Source organism: Macaca mulatta, chromosome 2 (genome assembly GCF_049350105.2).
Source record: "Macaca mulatta isolate MMU2019108-1 chromosome 2, T2T-MMU8v2.0, whole genome shotgun sequence".
Lineage (NCBI taxonomy): Eukaryota > Metazoa > Chordata > Mammalia > Primates > Cercopithecidae > Macaca > Macaca mulatta.
Genome location: NC_133407.1, coordinates 32,660,993 through 32,687,065, shown reverse-complemented (window position 1 = coordinate 32,687,065; position 26,073 = coordinate 32,660,993). Strand labels below are relative to the sequence as shown.

The 26,073-nt window shown below is 35.7% G+C and overlaps 1 protein-coding gene across 8 annotated transcripts in view; it reads right to left on the bottom strand.

The window, feature by feature from the left end:
- Positions 1-26,073, bottom strand: part of ANKRD28 (ankyrin repeat domain 28) — a 191,740-nt gene that overhangs the window by 137,207 nt on the left and 28,460 nt on the right. For 4 of the 8 annotated variants that reach the window (XR_013413549.1, XM_028843660.2, XM_077991429.1 and 1 more), the window contains exon 2: positions 7,845-7,914. The exons of the other annotated variants lie outside the window; for them this stretch is intronic. Coding sequence is in view for 2 of the 4 variants with exons in the window: in XM_028843660.2 (XP_028699493.1) it covers positions 7,845-7,862 (18 nt within the window). In the remaining 2 variants the exon portion in view is untranslated. The remainder of the gene's footprint in view (positions 1-7,844; positions 7,915-26,073) is intronic. 8 annotated transcript variants of the gene reach the window in all.

The following is a 26,073-nucleotide window of genomic DNA, read 5'->3' as shown; positions in this document are numbered from 1 at the left end:
ATAAAATAACATATTACTCTCAACTGGCTTAAACAAAGGGATTATCATCACAAACATCAAGAATTAAAATAAGGTGGCTTTAGGGTGATTGATTCAGTTATCCAGTGCCATCACATATGACTTAGGTTCCTTTCAGCTTTTCCTTCTGTCACACTCAGCAAGAACCTTAGGATAACTCCCTTCATAGTCACATGTTAATTGTTATACTTCATGGGATCCTATTAACACATATTGTCATGCAGTAGAAGTGGGAATATCCTTCTGTGTCTCCCTTTTCAGGTATGAGGAAGACTCCTAGAAGCCCCACAAGCTGACTTTCCCTGAAATGCAAAGGACCAGGCTTTGATCACATGTCCCTTCCCAAACGAATCACTACTAGGCAAATAGGATTACCCTGATTAGCTTACAATATTCAGGATTTCCCCAAGTGATGTGGGATAGACGTGGACATACAAACAAAACTGGGTTGGTAAGCATGCCAGAAGAAAGAGGGTAATTGCCAGTCAGTAGACAACCAACAGTATGCTATGTATTACATAGAAAAATTCAACCTTGACGTTTTCTTACAGTAGTTTAATTTTCCCACCATTATGAATTAATCACAACACACTTGTACAGGAAGACACTTTGCAGGCTCTAAAGATATTTTTAAATGGAAAAAAATCATCAGTAGTTCACCTTAAAACACTGAAGGAAATCATTTTATAAACGCCATGGACATACAAGAAAAATGTCAAACATAAGAAAACAGAATACTTGAGAATGAAATAGTAAAATACACCTTAATTTTGACCTGTTAAAATGACAGTTTTATCTCCAAAACGTTTCCTATTAACCTCATCTTCCTTCTCTATGAAAAGCAAGGCTAATCACTAGACACTGGGCAGACTACCACTAGAGTAATGAAACTAGAATACATTCAAGAAGGGCAGCCAGTATAATGCATAATCTAGAAACCATGTCATAAAGGGTTGATAAACCTGAAGATATGTTTGAAAAGGAATCAGGGAGAACATGAAAACTTTAAAATATTTGAAGTACTGTCACTGTGAAGACAATTACACAGTTTTAGAGATAAAAAGCTAAATGGATGAATAATAACCAACAGGAAGATGAAATGTTTCAATATAAGATAATACTTTTATCTGGCATTTTTTAGTCTGAAGGCATAACAAGGTTGGCTACTCACATGGGGCAGGGATGAACATCCCAGGTAACTTGAATAGCTACTATGTGTACATTCACTTAATTCTAACAACATGCTTGCAAACTAGTTTTTAATCCCAATTTCACAGATAAAAATCTGAGTTGGAGAAATTAAATACTGGAAATCACAAGGCTAAGCAGTAGGGAAAACTGGATTCTAACCCAGACCCATCTGTCTCCAAAGGTTAGCTCTTCCCACACATCACACATCTAAATGAAGTTAAATTAGCAGTTGTTAAGGAAACAAATAGGGTTTTTGAGCTGGTGAGAACCAAATATCAACTGATTTGAAGTCCTATTCAAAATTAAGATGCCAGAAATGAAGTATTACTTCCTTCCATTTGACTGATACCTTCCAGTTTAAGAATGTTTCACATCGATCCTCCCATTGGTTCCTCACAGCAATGCTTTAAGGTTAAGTTGGAGAGGCCTTATACCCTGGCTTTCTACCTCAGAGAGGAAAAAAGAAAACAAAGATGAATCCTATCAACTTCCCTCTGCTTTATCTCCAAACATATTTGTATTTTCAACTTTTCCTCTATGATCTTTCATTTATTCAAGTCATCTTTCATTTATTAAGTACTTCTTACACTTCAGGTGTCAAATATTCATGACTTTGCAGTCTAATGGGAAGACCTTGCAGTTGTAGAGGAAAAGGTTCATTCAAGACTCTATCTTCTAATAGACCTTACTTTTTCAATTCTGATTCCTTTCTTACATAGCTTTGGTTTAACCTTCTGTTCCTTTATTTTGGCCTATAGAAAGATAGGCCTTCCTGACTCCTTACGAAGCTACCACTCCTTTTTCTGTTTATTTTTAATTGTTTCAACCCACTGCAATCTAGCTTTCCACCAATCAAATGTAATTGCTCCAAGGTCACCAATGATAATTTATTACAAAATCATCATTATTCTCAACTACTCTACAATACTGGGCAGCAATGACCTTTAATAACCTCTCTTCTTGTTGCTTCCATAATATTTCCAGCTTTTCTGGTCCCTTTCACTTGGTTTTTCTTCTACCCATAGTTTAAAATACTGTTTTTTTTGTTGTTGTTGTTTTTCCCTCAGCTCCTTTTAATCTCTTTTTGGACAATCTCATGTCAAAATTCTACTTATCATCTGTAGTCCACTTCCCCAAAGTGTTCTTTTTCTGAATTCCCACGTTGATTAATAGTAACGGCATCACCATGTACAAAGTAGCCCAACCCACACAGTAGCCTTCCCTTACTTCATCTCCCACTTTGTCAGTCACCAAGTTCTATGCATTTTACATAAAGTCTTCCTAAACTCTTTCTTCAGAGTGACCTAATTCAAACTCACTTCAGTCCTCACCTAAGCTATCATAACTACCTCCTAACTAGTCTCTCAAATGTTGACTCTCCTTCTAGTTCTATACATCCTTGTAGCAGACACAGGTACTTCACACAAATCCTTTCCTTTAAGGAGAGCCTCTGGTCCTCAGACATACAAGAAACCCAAGCCTGACCAGAGTACTACTCACCCCTACCAACATGTCTAGTCCAGGAAAGAGCACATGACTGAAACTAGACAATGTCTTCCTCAGGACTTCACTTTCCTGCCAAGGCTATCAGGGAAAAATACTCTCTTTTCTTTTGGGATTATGAGGACACAATCCCAGTAAGCAAAAACTGCTCATAGGAGGAATGAAAGAATGGGGGAGGATGGGAAACCCACTGTCACTAAGTCTTGGATAGCTCTGCTTGCCTGGCCAGTAGAAATACTTTTGCATTTAAGCCAATTTGAGTTGGATTTCTGTCATTTGTAACCAAAAGTCCTGATTAACAATTCTCTATACCGCCAGTTAACGTTTCTAAATCATAGATAAAATGTTGTCTACTTTTATTTAGTCAACTAAATTTTGTTTGAGTATGCTATACTAAAGACTTCTACCACCCTGCCTTTAACTTTCACATATACCAATGTGCTTGTTGCAATTCAAATATAGCATGCCACTTTATGCAGCTATGCCCTTGCATATGCTGCTTCCTCTGCCTAGCACATACCCCTCCCACCTCCTCATCCACAAAATGTATAGTAGGTTTGCATAAAATAAGGTGGAAAATTAGACAGCAGCAAGATCATGAAGGGTGTTGAATGACACAAAGTAAATACACTTTAACCTATAAAATTTCAAGCCAAAAAATTATAAAATAAGACTTGTATCTTAAAGAACTCACTGTGGATACAGTGTCAGGATTATCTAAAAATAAGGTGATACTAAAGGCAGAGAAAACAGTTAGTAGGCTATCACAATTAGTTTAAACCAGAGGCCATGTAGGATGGTTAAACAGTAAACTGGGACAACTTCTCTGGGAGAAAAGAAAAACCTGCCAACAGCCATCAATATCATCGATAAGTCTTTCAAACTTTAAGCTAGCATTTCTGCTTGCAGGAATTGAGACATAAGAAAATAATATGAGGCCTATAAAAATTTACATATCAAGATTTCAGTGAAGCATTATTTGCAACAAAAGATTGAAAATTTAAATGTTGAACAACAAAATGATTTAAAATATATATATCACACAGTGAAACTATCTAATATTTAAAAATAAAATCTTTAAAGAATTTCTAAAACATGGGATATACTAAAAAATGTTATATGGAATACAACACTGCAGTATATACAAAATAATCTTAATTATGTTAAATTGAAGAGGTTTTTTTCTTTTTCATTTTTAGCATCAACACTAGATGAGTTAGGTCAGTGGCAGAATTATGAGTAATTTGTTCTCTCCTTTTTTCTCTTTTTTTTCCCTAAGTAACATTGTCCTTAGCCATGATCCTTATTTGCTAAAGAAAATCACGACTTTATAGGTAAGAAAAATAAGGCCTAGAGCGGCCACATGACAAAGTTCACATTCTAAGAGTTAAGACCAAAACTTGAACACTACCTATGTGAAGACTCACTGCCAAGAAGCAAACCTGCACAGCCAAAGTCATTTACCCCATAACTCCCGTGAGCCTGAGCCTCAAAGGCAAACCAAACCTACTGAGTGACTTTAAACTTGCTGAGCTACAATCCCCTCTAAATTCATAACTCGAAAGCTATAAAATAGCAAATGAGCAGACTACAGAAAAAGGTAGTTTAAGATGCTTGTTTTTATGACTTTATTTTTACCTAAATAGCCCTACAAAGAACAGAAAAGGAAATAATAGCACACCAGACTGGAGAAACAAGGTCTCAGAGTAAGTTGTTAAGGGACACTGTTATTCTAGAGTCTGTTTTATTTTGATCTTTAAAAGAATAAGAGAATGCTTTATTAGATGAGATTATTTCCTTGAATTAAGACCTCCATAATCTGTTACAATCACAAATAAACTCTATAGACTTAAGTACTCAACTCATTTAAGTAGGGTCCCTAACAAAAAGTCATTTGGTAGCTTAAAAAGTAGAATTTGAAAATAGTATTTGTGAAATAAAAGGGCTTCAGTGAAAGGAGTTTGAGCAGCTACTAGATAGGAGAAAAGACAAAATAATTACCAGGGACAATTTTTCTTTATTTTGAGATAGTCTTGCTCTGTTGCCCAGGTTGGAATGCAGTGGCACAATCTCAGCTCACTGCCACCTTCGCCTCCCGGGTTCAAGCGACTCTCCTGCCTCAGCCTCCCAAGTAGCTGAGACTATAGGCGCACGCGACCACGCCCAGCTAATTTCTGTATTTTTGGTAGAGACGGGGTTTCACCACGTTGGCCAGGATGGTCTTGATCTCTTGACCTCATGATCCACCCACCTCAGCCTACCAAAGTGCTGGGATTACAGGCGTGAGCCACTGCGCCTGGCCAGGGACAATTTTTTTAAAATCTCTATTTCAACCTTATAAATTAAGAAACTGTGGTTTTCTATAGATGCCATGTAAATGATAGTACCACCTAAAAAATTAATACATTTAAAATGTTTCTAAGCCAGGTACAGTGGCTCATGCCTGTAATCCCAGCACTTTGGGAGGTCGAGGTGGGTGGATAACTTCAGGTCAGGAGTTCAAGACCAGTCTGGCCAACACAGCAAAACCCCATCTTTACTAAAAATAGAAAAATTAGCCAGGTGTGGTTGTGAGCACCTACAGTCCCAGCTGCTCAGGAGGCTGAGGTGGGAGAATCGCTTGAACCCAGGAGGCTGAGGTTGCAGTGAGCTGAGATTGTGCCACTGCACTCCAGCCTGGGCAACAAAGTGAGACTCTGGCAAAACAAAAACAAAAACAAAACAACAATAAAATGTTTCTAAGGTGATAAGTAAAGATGGCATCATAGAGCTGGGCACAGTGTTGTACACCTGTAGTCCCAGCTACTCAGGAGGCTGATATGGGAAACTATACCACTATCTTAATTTCACTGTTGTTTTTTTTTTTTTTTTTTTTTTTTGAGATGGAGTCTCGCTCTGTCACCCAGGCTGGAGTGCAGTGGCGCAATCTCGGCTCACTGCAAGCTCCGCCTCCCGGGTTCACGCCATTCTCCTGCCTCAGCCTCCCGAGTAGCTGGGACTACAGGCGCCCGCCCCTGCGCCCGGCTAATTTTTTCTATTTTTAGTAGAGACGGGCTTTCACCATGGTCTCGATCTCCTGACCTTGTGATCCGCCCACCTCGGCCTCCCAAAGTGCTGGGATTACAGGCGTGAGCCACCACGCCCGGCCAATTTCACTGTTTTTTAAATGAATTTTCAAATGGTGCCCTTATGTAGATTTAGAAAGGGTTTGCAGTAACCAATGCAAAAGCACCATCCAGTGGTAAAAGATGATAATTACAATTTATACAGTTATTAAAAGCCATATTAGCTAAATGATTTGTGACTCTGCCTTTTCTCCCACACACATTCCAGGAAAGAAAAGGTAAACTGGCTATATAATATTGAGGGTATCTCCTATTTGTTGCCATTTTCTTAATCAAACCTTACTATATTAAGTTGGCATTTTGTTGTTGTTTTTCTGTCTTGCCTACCAATTATCCAAATGCTTGGTTGGGAACAGAATTAGGAGAGGGGCATTGTTAAAATTCATCCAAAGCCTTTATTAAGTCACAGGCTAGAAAATGGTTTATAAAAGTGTGTGAGGGGGTGAATTTCCAGTGGAACTCTAGCTACCAACAACCATTCCACAGAACAACAAATAAGTCATTCTATGTACTTTTTAAAAAGGTGATCATTGGTAGGTAATCTAGACCTTCCTGAAAAGGGCCAGGTAAAGATTCACAATCAGATATTTCATAAAGAATTCAGAATTTCTAAAGGGAACATGAATCTTGAACGTGACCATATTTACCTCCAATTTGAAGGAAAAACATCAGGTAAACAGTGTGTTCCCAATAAATCTACTCCTATCCTATCAGAAAACAGATGAATAAAATCTTCAGTTTCCAACATAACAGCTTTTTAATCACCTTTTTTTTTTTTTAAATTACAAAGTTTAATATAATTTTGGGAGGCTGAGGTGAGCAGTTCACTTTTGAGCCCAGGGGTTCAAGACCAGTCTGGGCAACATGCTGAAACCCCATCTCTACTAAAACTACAAAATTAATCGGGCATGGTGGCATGCACCTGTAGTCCCAGCTACTCAAGAGGCTGAGGTGAGAGGATCCCTTGAGCCCAGCAGGTTGAGCCTGCAGTCAGCCCTTATCACATGCCACTGCACTCCAGTCTGGGCAACAGTGAGACCTCGTTGCAAAGGAAAAAACAAAAAACAAAACCCCAAAACTTTAATAAAACTAAAAACAAATTATTACAGAAACCCAGTAAGGGTGATTCTTTGTTCTGAAACAACTTTACATCAAGTCTACTTGATATCAAATGGTATTACTGCTTGGGATCATAAGATATTTAACAAAAAGTACAGCATGTTGCACCTTGGTAATGGCAAAAAAATCAATTACTGGGCCATAATTTTCTCCTTTTATACTCTAAAAAATACTTCAATATGTTTGAATCTGAAATAAGAAGCCTAACAAATACCACCAATGATATCAAACAAGCTTATCCTACCTTCACTAGTGCCTGCAGTCCAACACACCTGGAGGTTATGAGATTTTTTAAAAACTACTTTCATGAAAACATAGGAGTCACTCAAATAATTGAGGTTCCCCAGTGATTACTGAATGGCTGTTAATGTTTAAAGTGTGCACCACAATCATTTAACATGTAACAGAATGAGCTATGAGCAAAAGGATGCATACATCTAAACCAAAGGTAATTCAGTAATAAATTACTAAAGGTTTCAAACCTTTGGTTTGAATTTTAGTAATAAACTGTATTTACTAATACATTTATTAATATTTAGTAATATATTACTAAATTAAATTTTAGTAATTTATTATTATTTCAGGACAAAATAAAACTAGTTGCAATACCATCATTTTCAGCTGTTTAATATAATATTTTCTTCTCCATGACAGAGATCTTAGATTTATAAGCCCCCTCCACTGAAAATTCATTTGAATTATAAAACTGCTATACTAAGTCTTCCACTAACACAAGGCCCACTACTATAAATGTTTCTACAACAACGGACTTTACTCATATACAGTTATGTATGAACGCTAAGTTACAAGGAGGCTTAAACAGCAACAAACTAAAAAATTACAAGAGCTGCCTATATTACTGCAAGAGACTACTAGAAAATAACCTACCATAATAGGAATTCCCATACTATTTTCCTCTGGTGGAGGCAGTTGTACTGTTTCAATTCCAATCACAGGCCTGTAGCAGAAAACAGATATCAAAAGAAAGAATATGCTGATCCTAGAAATTAAGGGCTATGTTATAAATAAGTAGTACCTTAACAAAACATTGAATTATTGGATATTCAAAAACTTACTTTGGATTTTATTAATTCAGAATTTACTTTTATCCTTCTATCAAGAAAAAAATACTAATCTGTGTAACAAAACATTTTTTAAAGGCTTTCTTTATATATTAAACAGAATTGGCTTCCCAGAAGAGACTTAAAAAGTGGTGTTTGATTCTTAGAATTGCTAGCAGCAACAAGTCATCCTCATAAGTCTTAAACACACACACACACACACACAAACACACACATAAACTTTTCAAATATATTCACTAATAATATATTCAGTTGCTTACTAATCAGTAATTATGTACCCATGGGGATGTCTTGATTTAAGAAACTGCCTATGAAAAGTTTAAAGTATTCAATCTATACATTTTCTGAATATGTAGAACATACTCATTTTAGTAATACATAAATTTAAGAAATCACTGTAATATCTCTCAAAGAAAACTGGTAATTATATATATATAATATATAAAAAGTATATATATATATATACACACACTTTTTTAAAGGTTAGAATAATATATACATATTATTTAGTAACTGGCTTCTCTCCATCACTCTTCACTTACCAATGTGGACCTTAAATATTCTGCAACACCGTGAATACGACATTCCATTCAAAAATACTATATTTAATTTCCTAAGAGTAAATATTTGGGTTGCTTCTATTTTTAAATTCTTACATAATAATTTTTCTCAGAATATTACATATTCTTATATAATACTTTTCCCAAGATAAAAAATAAAATTCCACAAGTTAATTTTAGTGAAATGGCTTGTCTTTACATAAATAAAATTAGGCCTAAAAAATTATGGAGTCATAATTCTCATGTGCAATGACCTAGAAAGAAGAAATGTCAGAATTACATTCCCTACATAAAAGTGTGGGGCCAACCACATTTCTTTTGTTTTGTTTTCTTTTCTTTTGAGACAAAATCTTGCCCTGTCACCCAGGCTGGAGTGCAGTGGCACAAAATGTAGTTTCAATCTCCTGGGTTCAAGTGATCCTCCCACCTCAGCCTCCCAAGTAGCTGTGACCACAGGCGTGCATCACCTTGCCCAGTTCATTTTTAAATTTTTTTTGTAGAGATGGGGTCTCATTATGTTGCCCATGCTGGTTCCAAACTCCTCGGCTCAAGCAATCCTCCTGCCTTGGCCTCCCAAAGTGCTGAGCCACTGCACCCACCCACACATTTCTTATTGTTCTGAAAGAATCGTCATCAATGCTATGACAAAGAATCATCTTTGCTATAGTAATTACAGTTGTAGTAATTAACACCTTCTAAAATGTTAGAAGACATAAACTATCCTTGGATAGCTGGAGGAAGGTCAGCTATAATTCTAAACATAAAAATCTGTTATTTCTTCTCTTGTCAAAATTACTTAAGAACAAATCAACCTCATCAGAAAATATTAAAGGTACATTATTTTAGGTTCTACAGTATGTAACAGATAAGGTAATAGAATTAGTTTGCCATATGGTGGCAGTAAATATAAAAGAAAATTAATGTCTTGAGTACGTTCATTTACAAAGTTAGTGTCTTCCCTGAGTCATGTATTTTAAACAAAGATTTCAAAAAGAGGAGGCTTTACAGGTTTTCATAATTATGTTTTAATCTTGTTATATTAATAGTCAAGCTCAAAACAATATCAAGAGTGTATTTCTGACTGACTGAAAATAGCCTTCTGTTACTAATAGCATTTACCAAAACAAACTGCCTCAAAAACTATATGGCTCTTGATGCTTATAAGGCAACATGTAATTGCAACGATTTTCATTGTATTAACTAAAATTCACGTATCTTATAAAAAAATAAATTTTCTTACTTTAACCAAATCCACCTAGCCTAGCCTCCTACCTCCACAAATATTTACTCAATAATTGTTTGTTAATGACTACTTATATGCTAAATGCAAGGAATACAGCAGTAAACACAAGAATAGTTTCTGGTTTCATGAAACTTACACAAAATCTCTCATGTATTTCCTTTTCCCTGATTTGTAATATGGGATCATTAAGACCAGCTTAAGTTAACAGCCTAAGGATAAAAAATACTACAGTGTCTCTTCACCTATAATTTACAATTTAAAAAAACACTACACAGAAAAATTCAAGTAAGAAAGTTTTTCCTGCTATGACTATGACTGCTTTAAAGTCGTTCTGTTCTATAGAAATAAAGTTATTTCAAAGGGAAAAATGTTTGATGCCCTTTATTTACTATACTAACCCACTAGATGCTAAGTAACAAATGTTTAAGTTACATGAAACAACTGAAAAATGTATAAGAGCATCTTTTCATACAAAATTATCAAAGTATGTCAATCTTCTCAATTTGTTTACAGACGTTATTGCCAAAGTTGTCTTATAATCCAAGACACTGAGAGATAAGAAGCTACAATGATGAGTAGATCCAAACTGAGAGTAAATATGTGCATAGATTGTGCATAGTTTAATCATAGAGTTAAAACACATCTGAAAACCCTTCTCTCTATTAAGAAAGAGGAGGGAAGTGGGCACAGTGGCTCATGCCTGTAATCCTAGCACTCTGGGAGGCCGAAGTGAGAGGATCACTTGAGCTCCGGAGTTCGAGACCAGCCTGGGCAACAGAGCAAAACTCTGTCTCTATAAGAAAACAAAACTAAAACCAAACAAAACCAAAACAAAAGCACACATCTGAATATTGTAAAGGCCCAGTCTTCCACAGAGTGAGCATCCTTTAAGGTAGGGGCTGTGTCTCACTCATTTCATCAGTATGTCCACCTCTATGGTTTTCCTTAATATATAACAGTGATGAACAATTTCTCATGCACAAGCATTTCACATACTGATGATTTTATCTTGTCAGCAGAAGTACTATGGGGTTTTTTTTTTCCTTTTTTGTTTTGGTCAAGTAGATACAAAATTTCATAGGTTATAAACCAACATCAGCAATTTCATATGGTCCAACCTAGTATCAATTGCTCACAACATTAAGTTCGCAGAGCTATCGGTAGGTACCATTTCTTATTGCTCTAAGGACTCACCTTCTAATAAGGGAGAAAGAGAAATAAAAAGTAAACTACAAAGCAGTGCAATAAATGCTCTCCTAAAAGTCTGCTGTGTGTATCTGTGAGAGAGGGAAACAGACATACATACATACAGTGCATTAGGAATCACAAGATATACCAGTTGATGAATCCTATGAGGAAAATTGGAGTGCAACCTAGAATATAAAATTAAATTAGATTCCTTTGCTCAGTGATCACTGTACTGAGATTTATACATTTAAATAAATATAAAATTACCAGGAAACCACTAATTTCTTCCTAAGATAAGATACAAGCAAGAATGTCTGCTCTTATCACTCTTATTTAATATCATATTGAAGAAAGAGCACTGCAATAAGGGTATAAGGAATAAGAGACATATAGTTTGGAAGGGAAGAAATAAAAGTGCTTGTATTCACAGACAATATGATTGCCTTCCATGGAATCTATTAAAAAGTGCCTAGAATTAATAAGCTTAGCAAAGTCACAGAGTATGATCGCTACTTCTACATACTACCAATCAACAACTGGAAATCAAAACAAAAGGCAGTACCATTTATACTACCCCAATACTCAAAAATACTAAGGTATAAATTCAACAAAATAGACACAGACTCTGTATGCTGAAAATTACAAAATACTGATGAAAGACATCAAAGACAACATAAAGAAAAGAGATACAGGAGCTCCCCTCTTATCCACAGAGGATATATGCCACCCCTCCCTCACTCCATGGAAGGCCCAAAATAGTGCTGAACCCTATATATACTACGTTTTGTCCGGCACAGGTTGAACATCCTTAATCTGGCAATTCAAAATCTGAAATGCTCTGAAACTTTTTGAGTACTCATATGATGCCACAGGTGGAAAATTCCACACATAAGTACTTAACAGAAACTTTGGTTCATGCACAAATTTAAAATATTTTACAAAATTACCGTTGGGTTTACATGTATAAGATTATGAAACAAATGAATTTCGTGTTTAGACTTGGGTCCCATCCCCAGGCTCTCTCACTACATATACGCTAATATTCTAAAATCACAAACACATCTAGTCCCAAGCATTTCAGACAAGGATTACTCAACCTGTACATACATACCCTATGATAAAGTTTAATTGATAAATTAGGCAAAATGAGAGATTAGCAACAACTAATATAGAACAACTTTAACAACAAACTGTAAAATAAAAGTGAGATGAATGTGGTCTCTCTCAAGATACTTTAATATTTTTGGACCATAATTGACTGCAGGTGTTTCAAGCTAAACAGTAGGTAATGGGAAACTACTGTACCATGCTCATGGTTGGGAAGACTCATTATTCTTATAATGTCAATTTTTCCTCATTTAATTTATAGGTGAAAAGTAATCACAGTCAAAATCTCAGTGGGCTTTTTTGCAGAAATCAATAAGCTGATGTGAAATTCATATGGAAAGGAAAAGAAATTAGAAAAACCAAAGCAATTTTGAAAATGATTTAAAATTGAGGGATTCATACTACTAGAGAGCTACAGTAAGGCCAGGCACACTGGCCCACGCCTATAATCCCAGCGCTTTGGGAGGACAAGGTGGGAGGACTGCTTGAGCCCAAGAGTTCAAGATCAGCCTAGGCAACATGGCAAGATCCTGTCTCTACAAAAAAATTAAAAATTAAGCAGGCATGATGGTGCCCACCTGTAGTCCCAGCTATTTGGGAGGCTGAGGTGGGAGGATTGCTTGAGCCTGGAAGGTTAAAGCTGTAGTGAACTGAGAACATGTCACCGTACTCTAGCCTGGGCAACTGAGCAAGATCCCGTCTCAAAAAAAAAAAAAAAAAGAAAGAAAGAAAGCAAGAATAGTGATATTGGAGTAAGAATAAACACATAGATTCAACGGAATGGAACAGAAGATTCCATAAATAGATCTACACACATATAGTCAACTGATTTCTGACAAAGGTACAAAGGCAGTTCAACACAGTAAAGTATTATCTTTCTAACAAATCATCCTGAAACAACTGGATAATTCATTTGGAAAATGAGGATAACTGATATTTGCTTATATAGTCATAAAATCTCTAGGTATAAACAAAATAATATTGGTTGGCTACAGTACAGGAAACCAGATGACTTGAGATTGATGTGAATAGAGATGGAAGAGACAATTTTTACATTATACAGTTTGTATTCCTTGTAAATCATGAACTACAATTGCCTGTTACAAGTGACACAGATGAATCAGATGCATACCAATGTACTAAATACTAAGAATTACAAAAAACAATGCTTTCCTCAATAAATTACTAAAATGTATGAAACAGATACATTTTACTCTGCCAGTCTGTTTTCTTCCAGCACAAAGGCTGTTAAACCAGTCAGAAATCATTAGGAGTGGAGCCTGGGAATTCAGAATTTTAAAGAAGTGATTCTAATTCAGAGCTAAGGTTTAGAACCAATGACAGGGCATGGTTATCACATGCAATGCACTGTACTGGCCAAGCTGAGTTAATAAAATATTCCCTTCCCTCAAAGGCAAAAGCAAATGACCAAGATACAATGATTGTACATAGAATATTAATTTGGTCACATGATACTACAGACGAAATAATTTAAGAAAAATAATTTTTGCCAAACCCCAATGAAAACATTAGGTTAAAAAGTTGGTAGGAAACATGATGAATCAAGTTGACAACATTTGCACAGACTGGTATTATCACTAGGAATAGAGCAACTTGTTACGTGCCCACTTGTGCAGTAATGTACATATGTTTATCTACATGTATGTATGTGTGTATATATGCATATATATCAACCTATAATAGACATGACATACAGAATAAAGTGATAGGTGGCTATATGCATATTGACAATTGCTTTATTACACCTGACAGTCTTAAAAACAAACAACAGTGGAATCTAAACAAATCTTTAAAGCTACCGATTCACCAAGAAAAGAGAGGAATACGTTAAACGACACTGTGAAGATACAATCAGCTAAACTAGAATGTGGGAAATCCTACAGAACAAATGACACAGGTTCTTCAATAAATACATTCATTTTTTAAAAGAGAAGGGGAACCTAGTATAGAAAGAGACTTAGGAAACTAATCATATGCAATGTTCAAATCCTGTTTAGATCTATTCTAACAAACTAACCTTCAAGACATCTGACACACACACACAAAATGAAATGCAAATTAATTTTGCTTCAAAATACTGTAAAGACATTGAGGAATGGTAAAATGCTGGTAATTGGTCTTAATTCACAGGGGCTCATTAATGTCTTTTCTGCATGACAAAACTGAACAATTATTAAAATTAAAGAAATTCAATTATATCATGCTATCACAAAAAAAGAAAATAATGCAGTTTTAGATTGACATCTCCCTATTATTCTATTCACAAATGATACTGTTTTCCTTTTTTGACACTTCATTCTGAAAAAGTTAAAGTGGTTAGGTCCAAATTTAGTCACTAAACTTTATAGCAATACATATATCAACCAATTTAAGGAAATCTAGATCTGGTAAATCCACATCAGGGTTTCTCAATGTTGGCACTACCAACATTTTAGGACATATAATTCTCTGTCATGGGGTCTACTCCTATCCATTGCAGGATATTTAGCAGCATCTCTGGTCTCTACCCACTAGATGCCAGTAGCATAACCCGTCCCCCTAAATTGTGATGACCAGAAATATTTCCAGATATTGCCAAATGTCCCCTGGAGAACAATAATAGTCCCCATTTGAGAAAGACTGATCCAAATTAATGATTTCTTAGAATGGTGAGCTTACTACAAAAAGTAAAAGGAACTTAGTAGTACGTTCCTTAAAATATGGCAGAAACAACTTGAATAAAATGACTAGTTAGCAACAGACAAATGGTATTTTTCTCTATGTTAACAGGAATACTCAAGTATCTGAAGACTTAATCTTTTAGAAAATGTAAATATGTACAATCCTTACTTTTAAACACAATATATTAAACAAATTAGGCTTTTTAATGGCTCAAGATAATGAACGTTATATCTACTTAAAATCAGCTCACTCAAAAAAGTAGGAATAACATCACAACATATAGCAGAATAAGAACTCCAAAACTCCATCCCTTCACAAAGCAATGAACAGGTGGCAAAACAGCCAGAATCAACATTTTCATAATTCTAGAATTCAATTAAAACCTTTTAACAACCAGAGGAACACATAATGAAGAAAGATGCTGCTAGATTTTCATAGGAAAATGCTGTGGAATTTTAATTTACTGCATATCACTCCCAATTCCCCCTACATGGCAGCATCCATGATACCAGCCCACATTTGGTTCCTGATGTGGGTACCAGGTAAACTAATATGGACCTTATTCTCAAAAAATTGTGGTTATATGTTTTGAACTATGTAGTGGCTCCCTGAAGGACTGGTTCAAGGGCTTGTCTTTTTTCCACCAGTCTTGGAGATTCCCAGTACTGAAGCATCTTTCCCAGTGGTGTCTGTCAAAAGCATTTCTCTCTCTCTCATCTGTGTGTAAGAGGTAACAACTGGGGCAAACAATAAACATCTAAAAACCCAGGAAGGAAGAAGCTGGAGAAGCAGATACATACGAAAATAAAGGCTTTGAAACCTCCCATATACACTAGGAAACCTAGAGGCCACATGCATGTCCAGGACTGGCCATATGTTCAGAGAAGACTCATGAAGACCCTAAACTTTCACCTCTGGCTGATCTTTCAGTTCTGCACAAGCAAGAAATGAAGACTAGGACAGAACTATAAGCAGCTTGGCTGAGCATTATGTACCCCAACACAGAAGCAATTTCTAAAATCTAGGAGAGTCTGTTTTTGTTTGGGCTTTTTGGGGGAGTTGTTGGGGGGAGATGGAGGCATTTAGGAAAACCTCTGCCAAATCAGAGCCGATCACCAAGAGAATGAACAGAGAATTCAGTGGACATACACAATGAAAAACACAGACTTTACAAAAATAGTTTAAAAAGACTCATTAAACAACCACGAGAACAAGCAGCAATAACAATCCCCAGGGAGGGGGAAAAATTGGATCTCCAGCTACAATATTCAAAATATCCAATTTCCAACAAAAACATTTGAGGCACGCAAATAAAGATCAAACTATATCCTAGTCACAAGAGAAAAAGAAATTAATAGAAATTGTCCCAAAGGAAGGCCAGACACTGGATTTACTAGACAAAGACTTTAAATCAACTGCCTTAAATATGCTCACAGAAAAACAAAACAAAACAAAACAAAAAAAACCCTGGACAAAGAACTAAAGGGAACCAGAATGTCATCTCACCAATGAATACTGATGTAGAGAATATTGATGTTAAAAAATGGAAATCACAGAAAGGAAATAAACAGAAATTCTGGAGCTAAATAATAAAATAATTAAAATAGAAAATAGCTAGTTCTTTGAAAAGATCAACAAAACTGATAAGTCTTTTTAGCTAGACTGACAAAAAGAAGACCCACATTACTAAAATCAAAAACAAAAGTAGGCACATTACTACTGACCTTATAAAAGGTTACTACTGTTAAGGTTATAATTGTAAGCCAACAAATTAGACTATTTATACAAAATGGACAAATTCCTAGAAACATAAACTATCAAAACTGACCCAAGAAATAGAAAACTGAATAGTCCTCTAACACAGTGGTCCCCCACCTTGTTTTGCACCAGGGCCTGGTGTTGTGAAAGACAATTTTTCCATGGGGTAGGGGTTTGGGCTGAAACCGTTCCACCTCAAATCATCAGGCATTAGATTCTCATAAGTAGTGCACAACCTAGATCTCTTGCATGCACAGTTTACAATAGGTTTCCTATGAGAATCTAATGCTGCCACTGATCTGACAGGAGGCAGAGCTCAGGCAGTAATGCTCGCCTGAAGGTCGCTCACCTCTTGCTGTGCAGCCGGTTCCTAATGGGCGGCGGACCATATGTGGCCTGGCAGTTGGGGACCCCTGCTATAACAAATAAAGAGACTGAATCAAGAATTAAAACCTCCCAACAAAGAAATGCCTAGAATTACATGGCTTTGCTGATGAAGTCTACCAAAAATTTAAAGAACATAAAATCTTCTCAAAAAAAGAGGGAGCACTTGAATACTCTTCAACAAATAGTGCTAGGACAACTGAATATCCACATTTCTTGGGACCAAAACTAGATACTTCATACAAAACTAGAAAAAGACATCATGAGGAAACAAACAACAGACTAACATCCCTTATGATTACATAAAAATTTTCAACAAAATACTAGCAAACCAAATTCAGCAGCATATTGAAAGAATTATAGACCATGCCCAAGTGGGACTTATACCAGGAATGCAAGGGTGGTTGTACACTTTAAAATATTTAATATACACATTAATAAAATGAAAGGAATAAACACATGATAATCTCAACTGATGTAGAGAAAAAGCATTTACAAAATCCAGTATGTTTTCATGATAAAAACACTCAAATCACAGAAGGGAACTTCTTTACCATGATAAAGAACATTTATTTAAAAACCCACAACTAATATCATAGATAAGCGTGAGAAACTCAATGCTTTCTTCCTAAGACCACGAGCGAGATAAAGATGCCACTTTCACCACTTTTATTCAACACTGTTCTACAAGTTCTAACCAGATCAACTAGGTAAGAAATAAAAGCCATTCAAATTGGAAAGTCGTAAAACAAACCAAAAAATCATCTCTATTTGCAGATATGATGTTATACATAGAAAATCCTAAAGAATGTTTTGTTTTGTTTTCTTTGAGATGGGGTCTAACTCTGTCACACAGGCTGGAATGCAGTGGCGCTATCTCAGCTCACTGCAACCCTCTGCCTCCTGGGCTCAAGCGATCCTCCTACTTCAGCCTCCTGAGTAGCTAGGACCATAGGCATGTGCCACCACAGTCAGCTAGTTTTTTGTATTTTTGGTAGTGACAGGGATTCACTATGTTGCCCAGGCTGGTCTTGAACTCCTGAGCTTAAGCGATCTGCCCACCGCGGCCTCCCAAAGTGCTGGGATTATAGGTGTGAGTTACCATGCAAGGTCAAGAATTTAAAAAAAAAAAAAAAAACCTATCAGAGTTAATGTACAAATTCAGCAAAGTTGCAGAATATAAGATAAAGCCACAAAATCTGTTGCTTTTCTATATACTAGCAATGAACAATCCAAAAGTAAGAAATTAAGAAAGCAATTCTATTTAGCATCAGAAAGAATAAAACTTAGGAAAAAAAATAGCTCTGATAGTTTGATGACTCAGAAAGCCCAGGCCTAAAAATGAACACAAGGAAAATATTTACAAATAATAAAACACATTATTGGTGTGCTGAGTGTGTGCATGTGCACACTTGCTATCAGGTATCACTATGTCAAAAGACTTACTCTTACAGAACAAGGAGTTGCTTTAAACTCACTGGTAAAAGGCATTCCTAATAAAGAGGGCAGGATGCAAAGTTGACCAGGATGCAGGAGGACAGACTGGTAGAAATATACACCAATACAGCCTCTCTGCAACTGGCAATCACTAGCAAAATTTTCAATGCACATCCCACTGAAAAAGATCTCCAAGATATATCGGAGGTGAGGAGTAGTACAAAACAATCAAATAACCCAACTTGTCTGTTAAAAGGAGGAGAAAAATCAAGAACAGATTTGATATGCTTGGTTTATCTGTTGTAAAATTTGCATTACCAATACTCTCTGCATCACAGGGCAGAAACCTTAAACTACATTTCCCAGAATCTCTTTTTATTGACTGATTTAAGGATAGCATCTGCCAACAAGGGGCACACATGCAAGATTAAATGAAGAGAAAGAAAAGCAGTTTTTGTCTGATGGCAACTGGTTTACATGAGAAGATGATAGGCATGAGGCTGGAAGCAGCTGTTGCATTAAGAAACATCTGCCTTTTCTGGACTCAATACTGTACAATGCTAATTTTTCTAATTAAATCCATAATCTCAATGGAATATCAGTTATGCTCAACAGTTTTCATCGCACTTCAAAATATTTTAAAAATTTATATGGAAGACCAAAGGGTAAAGAGCCAATCTGGGGGGGTGGGGGTGGGAAAGGTTGAACTACACATCATATACAAGAATAAAATTCTAGGTCATTCAGAAAAGTAAATGGAAAAAAAATTGCAAATTTTTCGAACAGAATATTTTTTAAGACCTTGTTTCTTACACAACACTAAAAAGGGTGAAAAACCCAAAAAAGATTGATAAGAATGATTATACTAAAAATTTTAAAGTTCTAAATGAGTGACTCCTAAAACAAAGTAAAGACTAGCCACAGATTGAGCGGTATAACAAAACCAATAAAAGATTAATAGCCTACATACAGATAGATTAAATAGACATATACTTATCAGTACAAAGAAAAAATAAGCAATTCACAAAAAACATTTAACTTGTCAAAAATACACAGAAATATACTCAATTTCTTTAGAAATCTGGGAAATGCAAATTAAAACAAAGTATCACTCATATACATCAGAATGCCAAAATTAAAGTCAAACTAAAATAATTATCGGCGAGTTTGAGAGTAAAGAATGACTCTTACTCAATTGCTTGTGGCAATATAATCAGTACAGTCCCTTTGAAGAAAATAATAATTACATAATAAAGGTGAACATGCCTATATCCTATGACCCAGCAATTCTACCCCTACATATCAATCTCAGAGAAACTGTACAAAAAAAGACACACATTGTACTAGAATTTCTACAACATTATTTGTAATAGCTAAAACTAGAAGATACCTAACTACAGAATGTTAATAAACAGCAGTTTATTTGTATCAGATATACAGCAACTATTATTTTTATTTGTATAGATTTATCAGGTGCAAGTGCAATTTTGTTACACGCACAGATTGTGTAGTGGTCAAATCAGGGCTTTTGGGGTATCCCCCGAGATACAGATATATAGCAATTACAACAAATGTATCATCATGGATAAATTTTAAAAGCAGTGATAAAATAACAACAACAAACGTATCATCATGGATAAATTTTTAAAGCAGCGATAAAAAGATACATAAAGCATACCGTTAATTTAAAATCTTAGAAAAAATAAATGTAACAGTAATATTATACTGTTTATGGATATGTAAATACAGTATAAGTGAAAACAACCTAGATGATAAAAGCTAACTTTCAAGGTGGTTACCTTGGAAAAAGGGGGGGCAGAGCTCTAGTTATATATGTAAACATTTCATTCTTTAAGAGACACGAAGCAAATATGGCAAAGTATTGACAGCTGCTTATTCCTAGCGATAGGTAGTTAGGTTTATATTTTATTTTATCCTGTGTGTCTCAACATTTCAATTTAATTAAAACCATTTTTCAAGAAAGATCACTCTGATTGGTCTGAGTGTAGAAAATGAACTGAAATGGGGGCAAAATTGGAGAAGGGTAGACTGGTCAGAGAACTACTGCATTAGTCCAATAAGAAATGACAGCCGCATGAACTAAAGCCATGAAAGTACAAGGGAGAGATCAATATTACATATATATATGAATTCGAACTACTGAGTTCTTCATACAGTTATGTAAGCAGGGTACGCCTGTGGGTCATTTTCCTTTCTTTAAAATCTCCTATATTAGACATTTCTCAAAAGAAGACACAAATAGCCAAGTATATATTTTTTTAAAAGTTCACTCTCTCATCACCAGGGAAAGGCAAATTAAAACCATGAGATATCACCTCACAACTGTTAGAATAGCTCCTATCAAAAAGATGAAAGGTAAGTGCTGGCAAGGATGTGGAGAAAAGAGAACCCCTGCCCATTGTTGGGGAGGAATGTAAATTAGTACAGCCATTATGGAAAATTGTACGAAGGTTCCTCAAAAAATCAAAAATAAAATTGCCACATGATCCAGTAATCCCACTACAGGGTACATAACCAAAAGAAATGAAAGCAGTATGTCAAAGAGGTATCTGCACTCACACATTCATTACAGCATTATTCAAAATAGCCAAAACATAGAATCAAGCTAAGTGTCTATCAATAAATGAAGAAAAAGTGGTATATGTACGCACTGGGATACTATTCGGTCTTAAAGGAGCAGGAAATCCTGTCACTGCAACAACATAGGTGAACCTAGAGTTATGTTGGCGAAATAAGCCAGGCACAAAAGTCAAAGATCACATGATCTCACTTATTTGTGGAATCTAAAAAAGTCAAAAGCGTAGATGCAGAGAGGAGAATGGTGGTTACTAGGGGCTGGGGAATAGTAAGGAAGGCAGGCTAAATGATTAAAAGTTTATTTCTAGTATATCATCTTTTTAAAATGACTTCATACTTTATACAGCTGTAATACCAGTTATAAACTTCTCTTATACAAATACTTTTAACAATAAAAACTCCAAAGTTAAATGCTAACAATTACCTTTAAAAGCAAAGGAAAACACAAAAGGCATGCATGGTGTCAAGGACTACAAGAAAATTGCATCTATGATTCTGAGAAAAGAAAAGAAACAAAAGACAGAATCCTGTTATAAATCCAGAAGTCGTAAGATAAATATTCATTACAATGTAGACCATCTTTATCACTTTGTAATTAAAAACCCCACAGCTTTCCAGAGAGTAACATGAAAGAGTTTCAAGATACATTTTCCATAGCAAATCTTCGGATAAACAAATTTTAAAGTTAAAACCATTTAACAGTATCTCTTATTTCTCCACGAATTAAAACTAATAGGCAAGGAAAAAAAAGTAACTAAATTTGAAAAGAAGTAAAACTATTTGTTTGCAGACAGCATGTTCATCTATGTAGAAAATCCTAAGGATTCCACAAAAAGGCTGGGCACGGTGGCTCACTCCCGTAATTCCAGCATTTTGGGAGGCAGAGGCAGGAGGGTTCTTGAGGCCAAGAGTTGAAGACTAGCTGGGCAATGTAGGCAGACCTTGTCTCTACAAAAAAAATTTAAAATTAGCTGGGCCTGGTGGTACATGCCTGTAGTCCCAGCTACTGGGAAGGCTGAAGTGAAATCACCTGAGCCTGGGAGGTCACGGCTGCAGTGAGCCATGATCATGCCACTGCACTCCAACCTGGGTGACACAGAGAGAGAGACCCTGCATCAGAATTAATAAACAAATTCAGCCAAGCTACAGGATACAAAAGTAAACACAGAAAAATCAGCTGCATTTCCATACACTTAATTTCCAACAGAAAATTAAACAAGTCCATTTACAATAGTATCGAAAAGAAAATATGTGGGAATAAACTTAACCATAGAGGCAAAAGATTTGTACATGAAAATTACAAAATGTTGCTGAAAGACAGACACAAATAAATGGCAATACATCCCATGTTCATGGATTGGAACACCTAATATTGTTAAGAGGTCAATACTGTCCCAAGCCACCTACAGATTCAATACAACTCCTATCACAATCCCAATGATGCTTTTTACAGAAATAGAAAAATCTAACATAAAATTAATATGAAATTTCAAAGGACTCTGAATAGCCACAATTCTGAAAAAGAAGAACAAACTTGGAGGTCTCATACTTCCAGATTTCAAAACTTATTACAAAGCTATGACAATCAAACGAGTGAAACTGGCATCAAGATGGACATGGGACCAATGGCATGAAAGAGAGAGCGCAGAAATAATCCCTTACATATATTAGACAAGAGTCCCAGGACAATTCAATGAGAGCAAAAGACAGTCTTTTCAACAAATGATGTTAGGGAAACTAGATATCCCCACGTGCAAAAGAATGAATTTGATCCCTTACTTTATACCATATACAAAAATTAATTCAAAGTGCATCAAAGTAAAGGCTAAAATTAATGGACCTTGAAGTAAGAGCTAAAACTATAAAACTCTTAGAAGAAAACACAGGGGAAAAGCTTCATGACACTGGATTTGGCAGTGATTCCTTGGGTATGGCACCAGAACCACAGACAACAAAAGAAAAAAGATAAACTAGACTTTGTCAAATTTTATAACTTTTATGCATAGAAGGATACTATCAAGAGAGTGAAAAGGCAATGCAGAGAATAGGAGAAAATATTAGGAAATTATAGATCTGATAAGGCATCAATATCCAGAATATATAAACAAATCCTACAATTAAACAACAAGAAAGTTTTAAATGGACAAGGGACTTGAATAGATATTTATCTAAAGGTATACAAATGGCCAATCAACAACATGGAAAGATGTTCAACATCACAAATCATTAGGGATATGCAAACCAAAGTCATGAAATACCACGTCACACACGAGAATGGTTACTATTAAAAAAAAAAAATTTAAAGCACCCACAATATAACAGATGTTGGCAAGGATATACAGAGATTGGAACACCTGCACATTTCTGGTGGGAATGTGAAATGGTACAATCATTATTGCACACATTACAGTATAGTGATTCCTCAAAAAATTAAACAGAATTACTGTATGATCCAGCAACTCCACTATGGGTATATACCCCAAAGAACTGAAATCAGAGACTTAAATAGATATTTGTACACTCATGTTCATAGAATTATTCATAATAGCCAAAAAGATACTTGGGAAGCAACCCAAGTGTCCATCAATGAATGAACGGATAAACAAAATGTGGTTTATACATATAGTGCAGTATCATTCAGCCTTAAAAAGGAAAGAACTCTTATATATGCTGTAATACAAGGATGGGCCTCGAAGACATTTTGCTCAGTGAAATGAGCCACTTACAAAGGATCAAATATTGTATGACTCCACTCATACGAGGTTGAATGGTGGTTGCCAGGGGTTGGGAAAGGACACAGGGAAAGTTATTGTTTAATGGGTATGGATTTTCATTTGGAGAAGACAAAGTTCTGGAGATGGTTGGTGATAATGTTTGCACAACAATGTGGATGTGCTTAATGCCACTAAACTATATACTTAAGATAGTTAAAATAGGCCAGGCACGGTGGTTCACACCTGTAATCCCAATACTTTGGAAGGCTGAGGCGGGCAGATCACTTGAGGTCAGGAGTTTGAGACTAGCTGGCCAACACAGCGAAACCCCATTTCTATTAAAAATACAAAAATTAGCCAGGTATGGTGGTGTGCACCTGTAATCCCAGCTACTCAGGAGGCTGAATCAAGGGAATCACTGGAACCTGGGAGGCGAAGATTGCAGTGAGCCGAGATCACTCCACTGCACTCCAGCCTGGGCAACAGAGCCAAAGCTCCATCTCAAAAAAAAAGATGGTTAAAATAAATTTAATGTTATATATGTTTTGCCACAATAAAAAAAACTAATAGCAAAATATTTTCCTATTACATAAATGAATAATTCAGAGTTTAGAATATTTTTAATTTTAGACTGAGAATTTTTTTGGTCACTGAAGCAAAATAGTATTCTGATGGATTCTATTATATGCACACACAAAAACATTTATGAAGACCTATGCCCCTAAAAATGAAATGTCACTGTTTGGATAGAATAGGAATGTAGGTAGAAATCATTTGATCTCAAAGGAAGTAGAAGGTAAAAGAAAAAAAAAACACACGAAACTTAAACTGATACATGTATCTACTTAAATGTTTCAAAAAGTACATAGGTGATTTGAAAAAAATCTCCAAGGCAAGCTTTTAAAGATAGACCTTCCTCATATTTAACTAGTGAAAAACATTCAAATATACAAATATCAATGCTAAGCATTATTTGCACTAGTGCTTGAAAAAAAACAACAAATTATGTTATTTTTCTAACATTTTAGTTCTTAACACTCACTATGAAGTGACTATAAGTTATAAGCCTTTCCTGGATTAAAGTACTGCATATAAAAAATTCTATCTACAACATCAGCTTAACAAAAATATTAGTATCTGGGGGGGTGGGGATCATTGCCTTCACATTTTTAACATAATATCTGACAGATTTTCCTGATTTCCTCTGTATCCTCCACAGATTTGCATCACACTGCACTTGTTCACTGACTTCACAGATGTTTCTTGAAACCTTACCAAAGCACAAACCAAATTTACCCTTTATAAATGTGTAATCAAGGCCAAGACTCTAAATCAAGGTAACCCTGCTTAATTTTATATAGATAAGAAAACATCTGCTGGGAGGCTGAGGCAGGAGAATGGCGTGAACCCGGGAGGCGGAGCTTGCAGTGAGCTGAGATCCGGCCACTGCACTCCAGCCTGGGTGACAGAGCGAGACTCCGTCTCAAAAAAAAAAAAAAAAAAAAAAAAAAAAAAAAAAAAAAAAAGAAAACATCTGCAGAAAGTCTCTTTAAATAACTTTCAGGATCACTTCCATAGTACCTACTAACAATTCATTCAAGCCCACAGTTTATCTTCATGGTTTAGAGAAACAGAAAACATATTTAGAATAAAGCTGTAGTGCATTGACTACTAAAATACTCCTATCATATTATATCATCTTTTTATGGGTATGCAATCTCTTACATGTAAGGTGTTTGTTAACTGCATGTTTCCTTTTTTTTTTTTTTGAGATGGAGTCTCACTCTGTGTCACCCAAGCTGCAGTACAGTGGTGCTATCTCAGCTCACTGTGACCTCCATCTCCTGGACTCAAGGGATTATCCTGCCTCAACCTCCCAAGTAGCTGGGATTACAGAGGCTCACCACAACTGGCTAATTTTTGTATTTTCAGTAGAGATGGGGGTTTCACCAAGTTGGCAAGGCTGGTCTTGAACTCCTGACCTCAAGTGATCTGCCCACCTCCCAAAGTGCTGGGATTACAGGCATGAGCCACCGCGTCCAGTCCTAACTTCATGTTTCTCTGAGACTTTCGTAAGGTAATAATTTTCCCAAAATCATTCGCCTATTTTGACCTCTAGAAAATAACTTATTTACCATTCCCTGCAATTCTTTGTCAGGCTTTCAGATCTAATTCTCCATTTATCAGATCTATAAGTGATGCTTTTTTAGCCATATTAAGTCAAAATTTAACCATATTAAATTCTGCCATATATTTTATACATTAAAAGTGCATGTCTGAAATATAAAGCCAGAACTTTCCAACAAAGCCCAATGAATTTAAATCTCCTAGCCTGTAGTAACCATACCCAGCAAGAGAGACAAA